Below are 18,272 nucleotides of genomic sequence, written 5' to 3'. Positions count from 1 at the left end.
CACAATTGTGAACAACAACAGCACGAAGCTCAATCATCTTTACTAACACGTAACAAGTCCGATCTGAACCAAAATCTTGAAGATGAAGATCAGAAAAGACGCAACCAGGTGCACCCTCTGAGCTTCTCCATCACCATAACTTCAACCAGTCGTTACCTCAACAAACAACACCCAAAGCAAGGACCGGCCAGACGAGCTATTGAACCACCAGATCTATATCTGGAACCACCTCCGAGTATCCAAAGCTGAACACAACCATAGTCGAATAAAAGACCACTAGTACCCAGTGACTCCAGCATACACAAAGATGGAAAACCAGACGAGATGCGACTAAAAACCCAACACGCTCTCACGGACCAACCAGGAAGGTAAAGCCTGAAACCATTATTAAATTGAAAAAGAGAAAACCACAACATAACCTAGAGAAAATCAAAAGGAAGTGTGACCAGTGGTGATGCTAATGAAGCCGTCACGCGCCGGTCACCGGAGAAGATGCAAAGTTTTTTTGGTGAGTGAAGGAAGAGACTAATAATTTCTTTGGAAAGATTGTACATATTTGTTTACTGGATTATAACATACAGTAAAAAGATATGTGAATATATATTCACTTCCAATATTCATTAACGAGTGACATGTCTTCTATATTTGTTTCTAAAGACCTACTTAAAAATTGGAAACATATACACATTTTTATATCATTATAGAACATATGAAGATTGAGCGGCCGGTTGCCAAAGTGACCGGTGAAGGTGGTTTAACTTAGACCACTACTCTACTATACCCATCCATAGTATAGTTTTTTTTTTGGGGGGGGGGAGGCAAATTTAATTTTTTTAGCTGGATATCCGATTCGATCCTTACAATTAAAATAAAAATAAATTAAAAATCCAATAATATAACATAAAATAATATTTTCTTAGAAAATAAAATATTACTTACTTATTGAAATTCTAATAACTAAAAAGGAAATTTATAAAATAAAAATAATGTAAAATTAACGTAAAATATAATAATTATATATTTTATATAATTTCATATAAAAAATATAATTTCATACATAATTCATTAAATATATGTATATATATTTATATAACAGATTAGATATATGTTCCTAAAAATATTAATATTTTTATTTTCTTTGTCTTTTATAAATATTGCATATTAGTATTTGATTTGCTTCGTAAAGTTACGGATATCTGATTTTTTTGTTCAAATTAAAACAGATAACAAATCAAATTAAAATTTACATATATTTTTCCATCCCTAATACCCGTGCATATATTATGTTTTCATTCAGGTATAAGGGTCAATTCTAACCTCAATAATTCTCGTCGTACTTTTTCTTATCTAAACTTTGATATCGTGTTTATTTCATCATAAATTTTCAAATGGACTATTTAAACTATCAAATTCAAACCAAAATCAATTTAACATTGGCCAACCATCTCTAAATATATATATATATATATATATATATGAATAACTAAAAAACACTATAAAGTTAGTGCCAAAATATACACAAAATCAAAATATACCTCAAATTCTGTGACAAACAATAAATACCCAATATTTAAAATATATATCCAAAAAACAAAAATTATTTTTGAAAGTCCAAAAATGAAAAGAATATTATGAAACACAAAATATATAATATATTATTATTATTATTATTCGGGTATACCATCACTTTTTGGTTAGAAACCATAACATAAACGCTACCCAAAAATTCGAGAATACATGAAATAGGTTCACATATGGCTTTTATACTCTTATCAATAAATGAATAGTATAATTTATTCCTCATTTTTTGGTATCAAGGTATATTTTAAGTCTTTGGCTTTTTTCCGTGATTTTCTGGTATATTTTGGGTATATTTTGGTACTTAATATATTTAAAATTTATAGTCATTTGAATATATCATTTTTTAAGTTTATTTTTATGTTTCTCGAGGTTTCAACTATATTTTTGAGTTTCGGATATTTATAGTTTTTTCTCGGGTTTTATTTTTATTTTTAGGGGTTTAGTTTTATTTTTGAATTTTAAATATTTTAGGTTTTTGGATTTTACGTTCACCAATATTATTTTGGTCAGAGTTGATTATGGTTTGAATTTGATAGTTCATGTAGTTAATTTAAAATAAATATTAGTTTGGGATGAAATAAGCATGGTATCGAAATTCAGGTAGGAAAAGTCAAGACGAAAAATGGTTGAGGTTGGAATTAACCATTTTTACTAATATCATCTATAGAGTGCAAAATTAATTTTATCTATACTATTATTTAGGAAATAATTTTTTAAATTTTTCATATTGTCTGGATTTTAGGCTTTATTATTAATTTTAATAAATACCAAATAATTCAGCGATTTAAGCAGTGATTTATCATTATATTTGAGATAATAAATAAATAGATCTTAATATTTAGGTTTAGTCATTAATTTTAATAAACAGACATGTAAATAGAGATGACAATGTTTGCTTTATCACTATTTTATTTAATTTTGGAAATACGATTAAAATGGTAGAAATGTTCAATTTTTTCCACGAATACATCTCTTATCATTCTTTCCTTCCGTGAACTTCCACATATGCCATTCCACGTGAAGTTCTATTTGTGAAAAAAAACACATATATGAGTTTAGAATTTATTGTTTGAAATAATAATTCATAAATTTAAAATTGTAAATGAAAGGAGTAGAAGGATTTGTACCGAAAATTATGAGCAGGGGGTTCTCCTAGACCATGATGAGAGATTATGCCACTACATTTCCTTTTACAAAGGTTTAAGCAATCAACATCATGATCATCACATGGTAAAGCACAACTGTGATAACATTTTAGATAATCATCTGATGTGTCTGATTCTACGGTGCCCACCATAACAATCGTCACCATTATTATCACTGCTACCATCGCACTCCATTTTGCCATTCTTAGATCCAAAAAATCAAACTTTGTTCTACTATTTCTCTTTTATTTTATCTTATGGTTGTTATATAAATTTTCAAGAAATAAACCTCTATTTATAATAATTTTGTATGCATCATTCCAATTTTGAGTAGATTTTTACCAAAATTGTGTTTCGTCTTTCAACATCATTAAAATGTTTTTTCTTTATTCATTTCCTTATATGTTTAATATTTGATATGCTTTTACAGTATTAAATCTTCAATATATGAAAAAAGATTTATCACCTTGCTATTACTAAATATCATATCCACATGTTAGTTCAAGTCAACCAACATTTGCCAGCTCATCCTATCCTTTTGGAATCATAATATTTCTTTACTATGATTATTATTTTTATTTTTTTGAAAACACACATTTATAAAGATTAAGTGGTAGTTGAGGTTGAGTTTTTCCAAAGATATGTCCGCTCCGACTATGTACTATCATATATATATATATATATAGGAATCACACATTAAATGTAAAAATATGAATATAAATAGAATTTAAATGGTATGCTAATAGCTTAATCGTTTATGTCATTAAAATAACTTATATGATTAAAATATTAAAGTTTATTAAAAACTTACATGAATCAAAAAATCTATATAATATCAAAAATATAAAAAATATTTTTTATAACAAGATAAATACATTTCTAAACGTAATTTATAATTTTATAAATATATAATAAAAGGTAAGAAGTAACTGTTTTAAAAGGTACAATTTTATAGAAAACATAAAAAATCATCATTTAATAAATATAAACTAATTATACATATATTTAAGTATCACAAAATAAACTAGATTAGTAATGCAAACTCGTGCGTAGGCAAATATAACATCTAATCAAATTATAACAATTCTTTAAAATTTCACCTATGAACGACACATAAACAAAAGTCACTTAAATAACTTCTCATTTAAAATATAGTGGTATTGGGTTTGTGTTTCGTATTAGTATTGTTGGTTGTAATTGAGTTTAACCAAGGGGTGCATGTGTTAAGAGTTGTGATTTTTAGTTTAGTAGTTTTATTTAAAAGTTCTAAAGAGAAATAGACAAAGTTCTTCATTTGTAATAGCAAAAATCTCCATTGAAAAGATGCATTGAAGAGATACAATGAAGACATGCAATTGTTCACTTGTAATATTTCATTTTATATTAAATCTTTTGTTGGTATGATGTAAAATATGGTCAGGTTTCTATTTCTAATAATAAAAGTGAAGTTTTTTTTCTTAAGTTTGTAGTGATCACAATCACAAAGATTATGATATAGAATTATGTATTCTCTATTTAAGAGAAACTCTTATACTTTGTTCTATTATAGAAACTTTAGTTTCTTTTACATGGTATCAGAACCTTATTGGTTCAAGGGCCAACTAAAGCACAAAAAGAAGTAAGTATTTGCAAAAAAAAATTTAAGAAAAAAAAATGGAAATGATGGAAGGAACAACGCAACAAATGATTCTAATATTTGATGGGGACAAGTATGATTTCTGGCGAATTAAAATGACAATAATTTTCAAAAACTCAAGAATTGTGGATAGTGGGAGAATGAAGACCAAACAATCATCACAAACAGAAGAAACTCCTATAATGTTGCAATTGAGAAATCAGTGGAAGAAGCATCATCACAAGATATGATGGCAGTACAAATTCTTCAAACTGCTGTGTATGATAAGGTATTCTCTCGCATAGCACCATCGGTTACTTCAAAAGAAGTGTGGGAAGCTTTGAAATCTGAATTCCAAGGAACTCCACAAGTAAGATTGATCAAACTGCAATCGTTAAGAATGGAGTATGAAAACTTGAAGATGAATGAAGGTGATAACATTACAGTTTTCACTGACGAATTAATTGATTTAGGAAATCAACTAAAGGTTCATGGTAAAGAGAAGTCGGACTATCAGATTGTCCAGAAAATTTCCGTAGCTCTCCCATAAAGATTTGACAACATTGTGGTTGTGATGGAGCAAACAAAAGATTTGACTTCATTGTCGGTAACATAATTAATAGAAACTCTGAAGGCACACGAAAAAACGTGTGAAAACCGAAGTGAGAACATGGCGGAATGCGCTGTTAATGTTCGGCAAAAAGGAAGAAGTTTTGGTTATAAGTCAGAATATGGAAAAAAGGTGGTGTGGATTTTGTAAGAGAAACAACCACATGGAATCTAGCTGTTGGAAGAAACAAAACATGGCTGATCAGCAAAGAGGTTCAAGGTACCATAAAGAATGTTACAACTGTGGAAAAGTTGGACATTTCTCAATAGATTGACGTTTGAAGAAATATGAACAAGCAGAGATGGGTATTGATGATGAAGATGATGAAGATCATATGCTATTTAGTGCAAGTGAAGAGCCGAGAGAAAATAAAAGACAAAGACGTTTGGTTAGTGGATAGTGGATGCACAAACCATTTGAAGAAGGTAGTGAAAAACTTCACAAGACTAGACAGAAGCATTAAAGTTCCAATCAAAGTTTGAAATGGAGAAGTCGCAATGACAGCCGGGAAAGGAATTATGAGTATCATAACTAACAAAGGAAAAAGAGTGATGAAGGATGTATTTCTAGTTCATGGATTAGCAAAAAAGTTTGCATAGATTTTTGCAAATGATATCTCGTGGATATCATATTTTGTTCGTAAACAAGCAATGCATAATCTCAGATCCTAAGGGGAAAAAGAATATAGAAATACAAATGGTTCAAAAAAGTTTTCTAGTAAAGTGGAATTATTCTGCAGTAAGTGAAAAAATCACTCATGAAGAAGAGATAATTTTACAAAATGAAAAAGTGGAGACGTCAAGAGACGTGACACTTCCAGAAGAGGATGCATCTAAATTTACAAGAAGATATCAATAAAAAATAAGCCACAAATGGCACAAATGGTGCAGTGTGAAGATTCAGTTCAAGTACACGAAGGTTGTTTTAGCGTTACAGGTCAACTGAAATCACATGATAGAGCATTTGACATCAAGACATGGAGAAATGCTATAAGTGATGAAGTAAAGATGATAGATACAAACACAACATGGAAACTTGTAGAAAAGCTCGAGAAGAAAAGCAGCAACAATTGGAAGTGGATATATTATATCAAGAGGGATGCATATGGAAATTCAATTAAGTACAAAGCAAGAAGAATTAAGGGTTTGAAGCAAAATACAAAGAGTTTGGAGTTAGATAGAAACACAATTAAGAGGAAGTGTTGGTTGTAATTGAGTTTAACCAAGGGGTGCATGTGTTAGGGGTTATGATTTTTAGTTTATTATTTTTATTTAAGAGTTCTAAAGAAAAATAGACACAACTCTTCATTCGTAATAACACAACTCTTCATTGAAAAGATGCATTGAAGAGATACAATGAAGGGATGCAATTGTTCACGTGTAATGTTTCATTTTCTATTTAATCCCTTGTTGTTGCGATGTTTTTCCTTAAACAGCAACTGGTTCTGGCCGGTTTGTCCATCTTGATCTAGGATCTGTCGGACGGCTTTGGAGAAACATTATCTTAAGGCCTTGGCTCCACTTCGGGTATTCGGACCACGCCTAACTATGGGAGCCTCTATTTGGATGGCCTCAACATTCCCTCCCCCTTAAAAAGGTTTTGGCCTCAGAACACCATCATCTGCAAGAAAAGGGGACAAATCAGATACATTGAACACTGGGGAAATTTTAAACTCACCTAGAAGCTCAAGCGTGTAAGCATTGTCATTGATCTTCTCCAAGGCCCGGAATGGGCCCGTCCCTCGTGGCGACAGTTTGGACTTCCTCTCTTCTGGGAACCGCTCACGTCGCATGTGCAGCCACACCAAATTCCCTGGTTCGAACAACACCTCCTTTCTCTTCTGGTCGACCCAGACCTTGATCTTGGCCTCAGAATAGTTGTAGTACTCAAAGATGTACTCCATACGCCTCTCTCACTCAACATAGGCGTCTGGATTGACCTTTCCCTCCTTGCCATGGAACTTCTTCATCACGGCGCCTCCTCCTGATCGGGATCACATCTCCTTGGGTCTGATGCTCGCGTCGACCTTCTCGTCCGGCTTGGACAGGTCGAGGCTCTTCTCGATCAGGCGGTTCAGAATCAGAACTTTCCTCGTCGGAATGCAGCTGCGGATCCTCCAGCTAAGGATGGTTTCTCCCTCTAGGACGCGGACCATTGGGACGGTTCCCTTGTTCCAGTCGAGCCAGCTGCTCGGTTGTAGCAGTCATAGCGGTCGTGAGTTGGGCTTGGCCGGCTAGCAGCTGAGCATTGATGTCAGCTTGGTTTGGAACTCCAGTAGCATTGAGGTATCCCACGTCTCTCATGTAGTTAAGAAAGAACAAAAGAGATCAAGTGCAAAAGGAAATTGAAATGAAGTAAAGAAAGAAGGATGGGAAAACTTAGACAAATAAGAAAAGAAACAATCAATCAAAGAAAAGCAAAGGATTCCTTTTTGTTTTGTTTTTAAATATGGAAATGAAATTCAAATTAATTGAAAAGGAAAGTTGGAATATTTTTTAAAAAAAGTTTGAAATTGAAAATCAGATCAATCAAGAAAAAATAAAAATAAAAATAAAGTAGAAAACTAAATGCAATCAAATTTGAAAATAGATTGAAAGAATTTTTTTTAAATGGAAAATGAAATTTGAATCTAAATTAAAAGGAAAGTTGAATTTTTTTTTTAAGTTTTGAAATTAAAATCGAATCAATTAAAAAAATGAAAAGCTCTAAAGTAAATGAAATTAAAATATGAGATTGATTATTATTATTTTTAAATTAATATGAATGACAATCTGAACTAAATCCAATATTAATCAGAACAATCAACTTAAATACAAAACTAATCAATCTAAGTGATTTAAACAATTACCAATCAGATTTAACGCTAATCGACCAATCGACCTCCAAATATGGGAAGTTGGTCGATCAATCACACAAACAGATTGACAACTCTTTCAAACCCCCGAAAGTGATCTAGCAATGTCCTAGAATGAATAATCAAGAACAGCAAGAACAAATTTTTTTTATTTATAATGCAAATGGATGAACACAAAAATGATATGCAAGATGTCTAAGGATAAGATATAACCGATTAATCAAGAGCCTTAAGCTCTGATACCAAATGTTGCAGGCTGAGATTCAGAGTACACGGATGGCTTGACTGAGGTTTGAGTTGGTCATCCTGGACAGAACGGACGGATGGACGGCGGAGCGGCTAGGCGGATACGATGGAGAGATGGCCGGCCGATTGGTACCTGAAACAGATGAGGATGATTTTATGAGTTTTTATGAGTTTATAAGATGAACTGGAAGTAAACTAACTGGATAATGATGAACAGAAGTAAATATGACTTTTTATTGATTTTAAGTTTATATGGCCGATCTAAACTACATGATGCAATTGAAACAAATTAAGAGAGGGATAGAGATGGCAGATGGATTTTTGTTGCTGGACGTGTGCCTCTCTCAACAAGAACAGTGGATGGAGATGGAATGAAGATAATACCTGGCTTGCTGGACTGATGTCTCTCTCAAGCAGGATCGGTGGATGGAATGGAGTGAGGAATCGCCACAAGTTTGGTAATGAAAACTTGATAAGATTCAAGGTTCTTTCTAGCCGACTTCACACACAAAACTAGAGAGAAAAATGTTTCTTTGTTGGGGCAAACTGACTCATATATTTCATAAGCTAAAAAAATACAAAGCTGCTTATAGTGGAGATTAAATACCCGGTAACTATGCCCTTCTAGGGGACTTGAAGCAAATCGACAATGACTCTACTTGGACTCTAAATTAATAAGGCCTAAACAGAATGGGCCGACACTCTTGGACAAGCTAAGGCAAAGGCTAAACAAAAGGCCTTGAATTATTGGACTCAAAGAAATAAAAAGGACTTAAACAATTTGCCCATAAGTTCATGAAATTGGAATTAAATAGAACCAACACAAACCAAAGACAATAAACCGGTTACAAATCATAAATGAAATCTTACCTGCTTACTTTAAATGGAATGGGACGGATTACTCAGAACCAGATTGGATTGGGAAGGAGTCTGAACCGAGATCACATGTGGAAATGATTTGGCCGGTTCGGTTCTGGCCGAATGATCTGAATTGAATTGGACCGGCTTGATCTTGAATCTTCAATTGGATAATCTCTTCAATCAGCAACTGGTTCTGGCCGGTTTGTTCATCTTGATCTAGGATCTGTTGGACGGCTTTGGAGAAACCTTTTCTTATGGCATTAGCTCCACTTCGGGTAGTCGGACCACGCCTAACTTTGGGAACCTCTATTTGGATGGCCTCATCAGATCATAATCACAGAGATTCTGATATAGAATTATTTCTTCTCTTTTAAGAGAATATCTCTTATACTTTGTTATATTATAGAAACTTCAGTTTCTTTTACAAGTATATGATTTGTTGTTAGCTCATTGTAATGTATACTTAAGTTTGTTCTTCTTTTTAGTTAGCATAGTATTTTCATAAATGAGTTATCGTTAAAGAGTTGTGATCGTTATGGTTACATATGATTTTTCTTTTTTTCATTGTTACATAGTCTTTTTGGTATATGAGTTATCATTAATAATTATGATTAGTTTGCATAAGTTCTTCTACTATCAAGTCCCTGCGTTAGTTTAATGATTTCGGTCATCGACAAAGTCTTTAAGTAATTCATTCAAATTAAGTGAATATATTTAGAGTAGAACCATTTTTTTGTTACTTAAAACTTGTATAACCAAAGCCGAAATTGTTTTTTGGGTGCAACTATTTTCACATGATTTACTAGATCCGAACCGAACCCGAGTAAATCCAAACTGAAACTGAACCAAACTTTTATAATACTTGAACTAGGTGATAACTCGTGCCCTACACAGAGTAAAAATACTTGAGATTATAATTTTGAATATATAGGTATTGTAAGTATTAGAAAGGCAAAAGTCATAGACACAAATATTACATGTTATATAATAAGAGATTCAGCGAAATTGTGTATGTCTATATAAGGTAAGCTTCGATTTGTTTTAAAGAACTTGTGTTATTTGTTTTGTGTAATTCAAGTATAGTTCGTGGAAGTGAATCTATAATAATAAGCAAAAATTTATATAAAATTAATTATGAATCAATAGAATTATTGCTTTCAAAAAATAAATTATGAATATAAGATAAAACGAAACATAAGCAATAAAAAACAAAATCTGAAAAAAACAAATTATAACGATGCAAAATAAATAAATAAAGTGAGAAAACCACAACTGTTGTGAAAAGTGTTTCCAGAACTCTTCGTTTCAATCATATTAAGAGCAATAATAATGGATATCAGTTTGTGCAACTAAACACATTAATTTAACAAAATCAGTAAACAATGTGGATTTTGCACCATTTTTTGCAATCCTATTAAATTACTTCAGAACTCTTGAAAAACATGAGCAAGTGCACCATAATCGATACACTTAACGACGACGTTACAGTAATCAGTGAAAAACATAATATTTCATCACATATGATACAATAAAAAAACGAGTCAATTCTATTTACAAATGTGGAATACTTACTCCAAAGAAACGTATTTTACAAACGAGGAGATGTGTGCAAGGTTACGTATTTATATTCAAGTAAATAATGTGGGTTCAAGGTTAATAAAAAGAAATTAAATCGCCATAATTTCAGAAAATATTCACTAATCAATCTTCCAAACTTGCGCTCCAAATCAATTCTAAAGTTTGTCTTAATTATTAATATAATAAATCAACTCAGCTTAAATTAGGTTAAATATGGATGGACGAATCCAACTTTCTTTTTATGCGACCATGATTTACGAAAATTACTTGATGGTATAGGAAAATCAATAATTAAAGATTATGAATCGATTCCAAAACTGATTCCAAAATTTTAGCTATGTATAATGTAAAGATTACGAATTGATTCAAAAAATCAATCAATCAATCAATAAAGATTATAACTAAACAATATTTTATAATTTTAGTATTTTTATAGTTTTTAATAACCTTTTTAAGTTATAAACGTTGCTTTTGCAATTTAGTTTCCATATATTATTAAAAATCATTTTTAGAGCATAAACCGTATTAAATACATGAATAACATAAGGAAACTTTGATTTGAATTAATAATCTACACTGAATTTTAAAATATTGGTATCACTTTTACAAAATTTGACTTGTCAATCAAAGCTAAAAGATTGCACACCGAGTCATACATTTAAAATAAATATAAAATATGCGTTTAGATAAAAGTTTGGATCCACCGAAATAAAAAAGCAGATATATTTAAAAAAAATATACATTTGTCCACGTATTAATATGCATTTGTCCACATATTAATATACATTCGTCCATATATTAAACAATAATATACATTCGTCCACAAAACTATACATTTGTCACTACAAAAAAAAAATCTACATTAATATAGCACGTTTTACTGAACTGCTTGTCGTAGATGAATAAAATATTTTCGTATTATATTATAGCATTAGATAAACGCTATAGTAGAGTGAAACCTAAAATAGCATTTAATTAATGTTATTTTAAAAATTAAGTGAATTGGAATATAAAGTCACAGATACCGCCAACACTTAGCGAAAAATTAGATTTAAGTGCCAAAGATATTTTTTAAACGGTTTCAATAATGTTATCAAAGACATATAATAATATTTTTATAATGTTAAGAAAAGCTCTTTGAACCCCTAAAGTCTAAACATGGTTTTAAATTCTAAACATTGTTTTAAACCCTAAATTTTAAAGACAACCTTTAAACCTCTAATATTTTCATACTATAACTTCAAATCTTAAAATTAAAATCAAAATTTAATCTTTTTAATCTTAATCTATAATTTCCTAAACACATATTTTTAATCTTTAACCAAACTCTATATCTTAAATCTGAACTTTAAACGTAAACTTAACGTTCAATATTCTAAATATAAACTTCAAATCTAAATTATTAAATATTTAGCTACAAATCTTCTAGTATTCAAATCTATTATTTTCCAATATTAATCCAAAACACTAAATTTTAACCTTAAACCTCATATTACAACATCAACACCTTAAGGGGCGACTGGTTTTCCCGCTACCACCCGCAAACGCAGCTTTTGCGGTTGGTAGCGGTTGTCGGCAGTTTGCAACAATCGCTCAAATCGCTCTAAACCGCTTCAAACTGCTCTGAATCTCATAAATTCAAAAGATGGCTCCAGTTAGCGTTTGCGGTTGCGGGAGGGTAATTTTTTTCTATTTTTTTTAAAACAATATATATACAAAAGTAAAAATATTTAATAAAAATTTTAAAATTGAAATTATGAAAATATTAAAATATATCTATTATATTTTAATTAATATTATAAAATTTTATAATAAAAACAATTTCAATAAATTTTCAAAATTAAAATTATAACTTTCTAAATATAAATTTTATATTTATTATAATTTTATGATTTTTAATATTTTTATAATTATATTAAATGTAAATATTGTTAATTTATTATTTGATTGTTACTGCATTTGGTAGTTAACCAGTCATAAGTCACCCACAAACGCACCAATTTTTAACCGCAGTACCAGTCGTACAAATCTCTTAAAACCGCTAGAAACCGCAACCGCCCGCATCCACAAACTCCCGCAACCGCAACCGCTGCGTTTGAACCAGTCATGCCCATAAAACTAAATTTTACTCTTAATCATATTTTTTTGTAAATCATAAAATTTAAATTTAAAACTTTTCAAATTTTGAATCAAACATACAAATTTATAAACAAATTATAAATCAGATTTTTTATAAACATGCAAATTTAAAAATGATGACCAAAATCATAATGTTGATATTAATCTAATATTTTCAAACTTAAACATCAATTCATAAAATAAATATCAGTTTATTAGGTTAAAAAAATAAAAATTTGGACTTAAATTATAGACTGCAAAGTATTAAATTTGAAATAAGATATAACTAATAAAAATCACTTAAAAACAAATTATCAAATATGGAAAGACAAAACAAAAATAAAAATAGAAAAACAGAAACAAAATTGTCTGGCCAATCAGATTAAAATACATGGATCACACTTTTGAATCGTTAGATTAGCTTAGATCTAAAGGTTAAGATTTATTCCATTTAATTTTTATTTTTATTTTCTCCTCTCCCTCTCTCTCTCTCTCTTTCACTCTCAACTCTGCGACACAGATCTGGCCTTCATGTTCTTCTCCTTCATTCTCATCTCTCCCTTCCCTCTCCAAGCTTAATGTTTCTCTCATCTCTCCACGCCTCTCTCATCTCTCCCATCTCACTCCCACCGCGTCTCCTCCTCGTCTCACCACCACCAGGGTCGCCCGCCCACCACCACCACGGTCGCCCTCCCACCACCACCACGGTTGATCTCTCTCTCTATCTCTTTGCATATGTGTATCTTCTCTCTGTTTCTGTAGTATGAATCTGATGTTTTTTTTGTTTTGGTAAAGATAGTTGGGGAGGCAAGGTTCATGGTGGATGGAGGAGGCAAGGTCCATGGCGGCTTGAGGACGGAAGTTTCGTGGCGGCTGGAGGAGGCAAGGCTCATGGTTGTTGGATGAGGGGCAAGGCTATGAAGGAGGCGGCTGCAGTCTTCTTCTTTTTTTAGGTGTAGATTTGGTTTAGTGTAACCCGGGTTAGAGAAATTGTAGTGGTCTGAATTTATGTTATAATTTCTGGTTAGTTTTGTAAATCGGGATTAATTTGTAAACCAATTTTAATATAAATATAGAGTATTTGCACTATACACACAAGCATTAAAGTGTATTTAGGTATATACACATTTTAGTTGTTCCCCACAATTTTTTTAAGTTGCAATTACTCTGTTGTCCCTATTATTTAAATTAAATCAGAAACACCAATTTTCTCTCTCTTGCACAGTTGGAAGACGGAGAAACCAGTTTCGAGCTGCATGGATCCCATTACAATTATTTTCAGCACGTGTACTTATATGCACTATCATAAATCGCCTTCATTACTTTGGCTCTGTAATCAATATTTGTACCTCTGCTTTAATGGCTCATAACAAAATCAAGTGGCTTAACACACGGATTCTAGCAAGATATAATTTAAATAAGTTTTACATTTCTCTAAAAATTGAAATATATCTAACAACATATAACAATCACTTACACTTTATATGTATTTTCAATTAATTTTCTGAATCGTTAACCCGGTAACATATTTAATATCAAAACATTTTATATAATTTACATGTAATTTTAAATTAATTTTTAGCTTCATTGTTATATGGCTAACATATTTAATTATATATAAAAATATTTATCCGGCATATCCATTAATTTATAACAATTTATTGTTTGGTTTAGTCTTTTAAATTCAGTATTAGACGGTTAATATATATATAATGTTGTATAACAATTATTTTATCAGCCATATGTAATGTGAAATATTTTTAAAGATTGTAATGTTGTAACAATTAGTTTTTATGTATTTAAACATTAACCGTCAAAATTTATTATTACACGACTAGCATATTTAGTAAAAAAAAAAAAATTGGGAATTAAAAACGCTCTGCGGCGACTGCGATGGCGACGCATTAGGTTTCTATGATTCAACGACGGTGGAATCCTGGAATCGACCGGGAGTTCCAAATCGACACAATATCGGCTCATTATAATCAAGATGGAAAGTTTGGGAACCAGGGAAGGAATCGGGGAAGAAGATCCGTATCGGATCTGAGAGGGTTTTCTGGAGAATCATTACAATTTGGAAACCGATTTGCGATCTCAATCTTCACTAAATCGAATCCCTCGCAAACCGAAGGTATAATCTCTGTTATCATCAAAACAGAATCTTTTCGGATTGTCTCATTGAGGGTTTTGTTTCTATCACGTTTGAAGATAGTTGGAATTTGGAAAGCAAGGATTCTTATTTTATGGGATAACGTTATAAGGGTGATTCGGAGAATTTTAGATTGTGGGTTTGATTTTCGATTTTCAATTGATAATGTTGATTACGGAAGATGTGGAATAAATGGGATTGATCTCTCCCAAGGAAAAAAGTATCTTGGAGACTACTATATAATGGGTTTTGGATTTCATCATTTTAACACAACATTCAAAAGTTTCTCCACATACGTCTCTTTTTCTCTTATTTGTTGTTTGGTTTCTTGGCTTGTAGTGATGTCTCAGAGCCAACTCATTGGAAGTTCTGGAGATATAAAAAATGGTGAAGGGGCGCGAAAGAGATTGAAGATATTGGTCCCTCATTTCAACAACTCGGATCTAATCAAGGGCTATTCCAAAACATTAATTGGACGATGCATGAACCCTGCAGAGCAAAATGTCAAGTTCTTGGTGGGGACGCTTCCTAAAATTTGGGGGTTGGAGGAAAAAGTTGTGGGTACTGATTTGGGGCTTGGGAGGTTTCAGTTTGGTTTTGATGCAGAGGAGGACATCGAAACGGTGCTGAAGATGCAACCATTTCATTTCGACTGCTGGATGATTTCGCTGGTTCGTTGGCAACCAAGGAAGTCTAAAAACTATCCCTCGGAGATCACTTTCTGGATCAAGGTCTTGGAAGTGCCTTTGGTGTTCTGGGAAGCTCCAACTTTCAGGAGCATAGGTGATGCAATTGGTGTCACAAAGGAGGTTGATTTGGATTATGGTAGAGTCCAAGTGGTGGTTGATGGGTATAAGGAACTCACGTTTGAGACGACTGTGGATTTCAAGGGAGGAGAGTACTATGAAGAAGAGGAGGCTCCAGTATCCTTGCGGTATGAAAAACTGTTTGGTTTTTGTAAAACATGCTTCAGCCTGTGTCATAAGATGGAGAAGTGCCCACTGACCACAGTTACCACGGAGAAGACGGTGGAGATAAGGGATGATGCTGAGTGTGGTTTAAGTGATCGGTTCGCAGCTACAAAGGGGTGGTAATAAACGGAAATGGAGGACAACAAGATCGGGGAAGAGAGAAACGTGAGTATCAAGGGAAAGGCAAGGGGAAAATGTTTGAGGAGACAGATTCAAAGTGGGTCAGGGCTGCAGATAGGGAGTCTAAAGCTTCCAATCACAAAAACCATCGGAATGGCTACCGTGGAGATGAGGGAAATTCTCGTTCCAGGAACTCGAGAAGGGAGCACACCAGGACTCATCATCAAGACGATCGCTCAAGAAATACTGCAGGAACGAGAGGTGAGAGAGTACCTCGTACTGAGTTTCAACCGGAAGGGCTGGAGGAGGGTGAGATCAAAGAGAAAGAGATGGAGCGGTCAACTCAAATGGAGGAGAAGGTACCAGAAAGGACGCAGCCCTCACAAGCCTTCCTTGATGCGCTAATGGAGACACAAGGAGAACTATCTAAGGTATTATTGAACCCCTCTAGTTGAGAACAAGAGCTAGGTGTGGAGAATATGGATTTGGGTATAGTAGACGGGAATAGCGTAGAGACTGATGGGAGTATGGGTTTAGCAGAAAACTATATTGAGGATGCTAGTTTTGGGAATCATGAGAGTTTTGGGGAGGACGAGGTTCAGATGCTTGCTAAGGAAGAGATAGAGGAAGAGGTTAAAGCACAGGTGGTTATGCCTGAGGCACTCGAGGAGAAGAAGAAGTTAGAGGATATGGACGGGAAGGATGGAGCCGCTGGGGAGGTGGAGAAGAGACAAGGCGTTCGTAAAAAGGTGGTTAAGCCGTCTGTAGGATCTGCAGCTTCTAATAAATTGAAGATGGCTCAGTTGGTGACGGCAAAACGTGTGGTAGCCAAACCAGGCATTCGTCATGGTGATCACTCTAAGCAGGGGGAGGACAAGGGCACATCAGGTCCAAAACAAGACTCTGCAAAGCAAGTAAAAGATCCATGAATACAAGTGTACGGATAGAGAAGTCACTTGGGCAGGTTATGGTTTATGGTTTTATTTCAGTTTTAATAAGCTCTCTGAGCATTTGTACTTGGTGTTTTTTGGATTCTGGTTGGGTTTATGATTGTCTCTTTTTAGTTTGTTTTGTGGAATGGTTCTGCAATATGGTTTCTAAATGGAATAAACATGGTTTTTTAGTGTGTTATTGGTGGTATTAGTGTATGCTACGTGCTGTATATTTCAGAGAGTATGAGCAAAAGCATTTTAATTGTATGCCTGCTAATGGAGACAAAGAGCTCTCTTTTATTTTATTTCTATGGTATGAGTTTGGATCAGCTTATGGGAGGCAAATTTGGGAGATATCATTAATTACAACGGGGTGGGTATGTTTGGTTTCTTCACACCAAGCATACTCAAACATTTGTCGAGTGCAACGAGAGTGTTTCTGGATTCACGTGTTTAATTGGGTTGGTAATAAAATGCAGGAGTGGCAATTGCTTTGTTTATTTGAAATACGAGTGGAGTATGTGTATACGATGGTCTTTTCTTTTGAAAGGGATATTGGTTTTAGAGTTGTTTATGTTGGTTTGAGTAACACGACTACAGAACATGAGGATAGTACCAATGTTTTAATTTTTGTTGGTTGGTATATTTATAATAAGGATTTATTATGTGTCCGCACAGGACTGAAAATGTTTTTGGGGAAAGAGACAACTCCGGGTTTCTTTATACCTGGCGGTTTATATTATGGGTGCAGATCCTTAATTTTTATTTGATGAAAGTTCTAAGTTGGAATTGTCGAAGAATGGGAAGCAAATGGACTATGAGTTACTTGAGGGAAATATGACATAAAAATAAACCTGATTTTTTATTTGGGAAAATTGGATAAATAGTACACTTTGAACTTGGATTTGTCACATTAGGATTTCTAGAAGATATTTTAGGAAAATAGGATTTTAGATCTTGTAAAATACCAAAGTACCCTTAATTTACCAATTATGTTGAATTTAAATTATAAATTATAATAATTTTTGTTTTAATGTTAAAATTAAAAAAAAAGTCGTTTTAATGTTAAAAGTAAAATCTATTAAAATTAAAAAAAAAACACTAAATGGGAAAAAGGGAGACGCGGGATGCCGCAAACCTAATTCCTTTTCTCCTTGTCTTCTCCGTCGTGAGTCGTCGCTCTCCCACGGCGATTTAGGGTTCAACGGTGAGAAGCTCTGTTCTTCGTCGGTGTTTCATCAGCCCGTGGTCTCTACTCTCGTCTCCGTCACCATCCTTTTCGATCTCACTGAAGACACAACGGCTGCGAATCGTTCTTCCTCTTCGTTGGGTCAAATCGATTTTTGAAGTGTTCTTCCATCAATTTCGCTTCTCAATCTCACAATTCTTCACATAAGGTATTGGATTACATCTATAGATTCTCATATTAAACGAAATCGAAGAGTTCTTCCATTAAAGCTCGATTTTTTTTTAAAAACGATTTGGCGTGTTT

General features: G+C 32.9%; 1 protein-coding gene across 2 annotated transcripts; it reads left to right on the top strand.

Annotated features, from left to right (window-relative positions):
• The first annotated feature begins 14,455 nt into the window (after window positions 1–14,455).
• LOC106307096 lies at window positions 14,456–17,017 on the top strand. Of its 2 annotated transcripts, XR_001263265.1 has the most exons (3): window positions 14,456–14,739; window positions 15,097–16,444; window positions 16,481–17,017. XR_001263265.1 is itself a non-coding variant. In XM_013743961.1 (2 exons), exons 1-2 carry the CDS (start codon window positions 14,523–14,525, stop codon window positions 15,849–15,851), a joined length of 972 nt encoding a protein of 323 aa, XP_013599415.1. In that variant the 5' UTR covers window positions 14,456–14,522; the 3' UTR covers window positions 15,852–17,017. The 2 variants fall into 2 exon arrangements, 1 of the variants encoding a protein (XP_013599415.1); XM_013743961.1 differs by having other exon boundaries at window positions 15,097–17,017.
• Window positions 17,018–18,272: the final 1,255 nt, after the last annotated feature.

Source organism: Brassica oleracea, chromosome C7 (assembly GCF_000695525.1).
Source record: "Brassica oleracea var. oleracea cultivar TO1000 chromosome C7, BOL, whole genome shotgun sequence".
NCBI classification, from domain to species: Eukaryota; Viridiplantae; Streptophyta; class Magnoliopsida; order Brassicales; family Brassicaceae; genus Brassica; species Brassica oleracea.
Note: the sequence above shows the minus strand (reverse complement) of the source record. Positions and strands in the feature narration are given on the sequence as shown.

Excerpts from the sequence above, each read along its gene's own strand:
- LOC106307096 (XM_013743961.1), top strand. The coding sequence starts at position 14,523 with ATGATTCAACGACGGTGGAATCCTGGAATCGACCGGGAGTTCCAAATC. Across the intron at positions 14,740-15,096 it reads GAATCCCTCGCAAACCGAAG|TGATGTCTCAGAGCCAACTC; the intron begins GTATAATCTCTG and ends CTTGGCTTGTAG.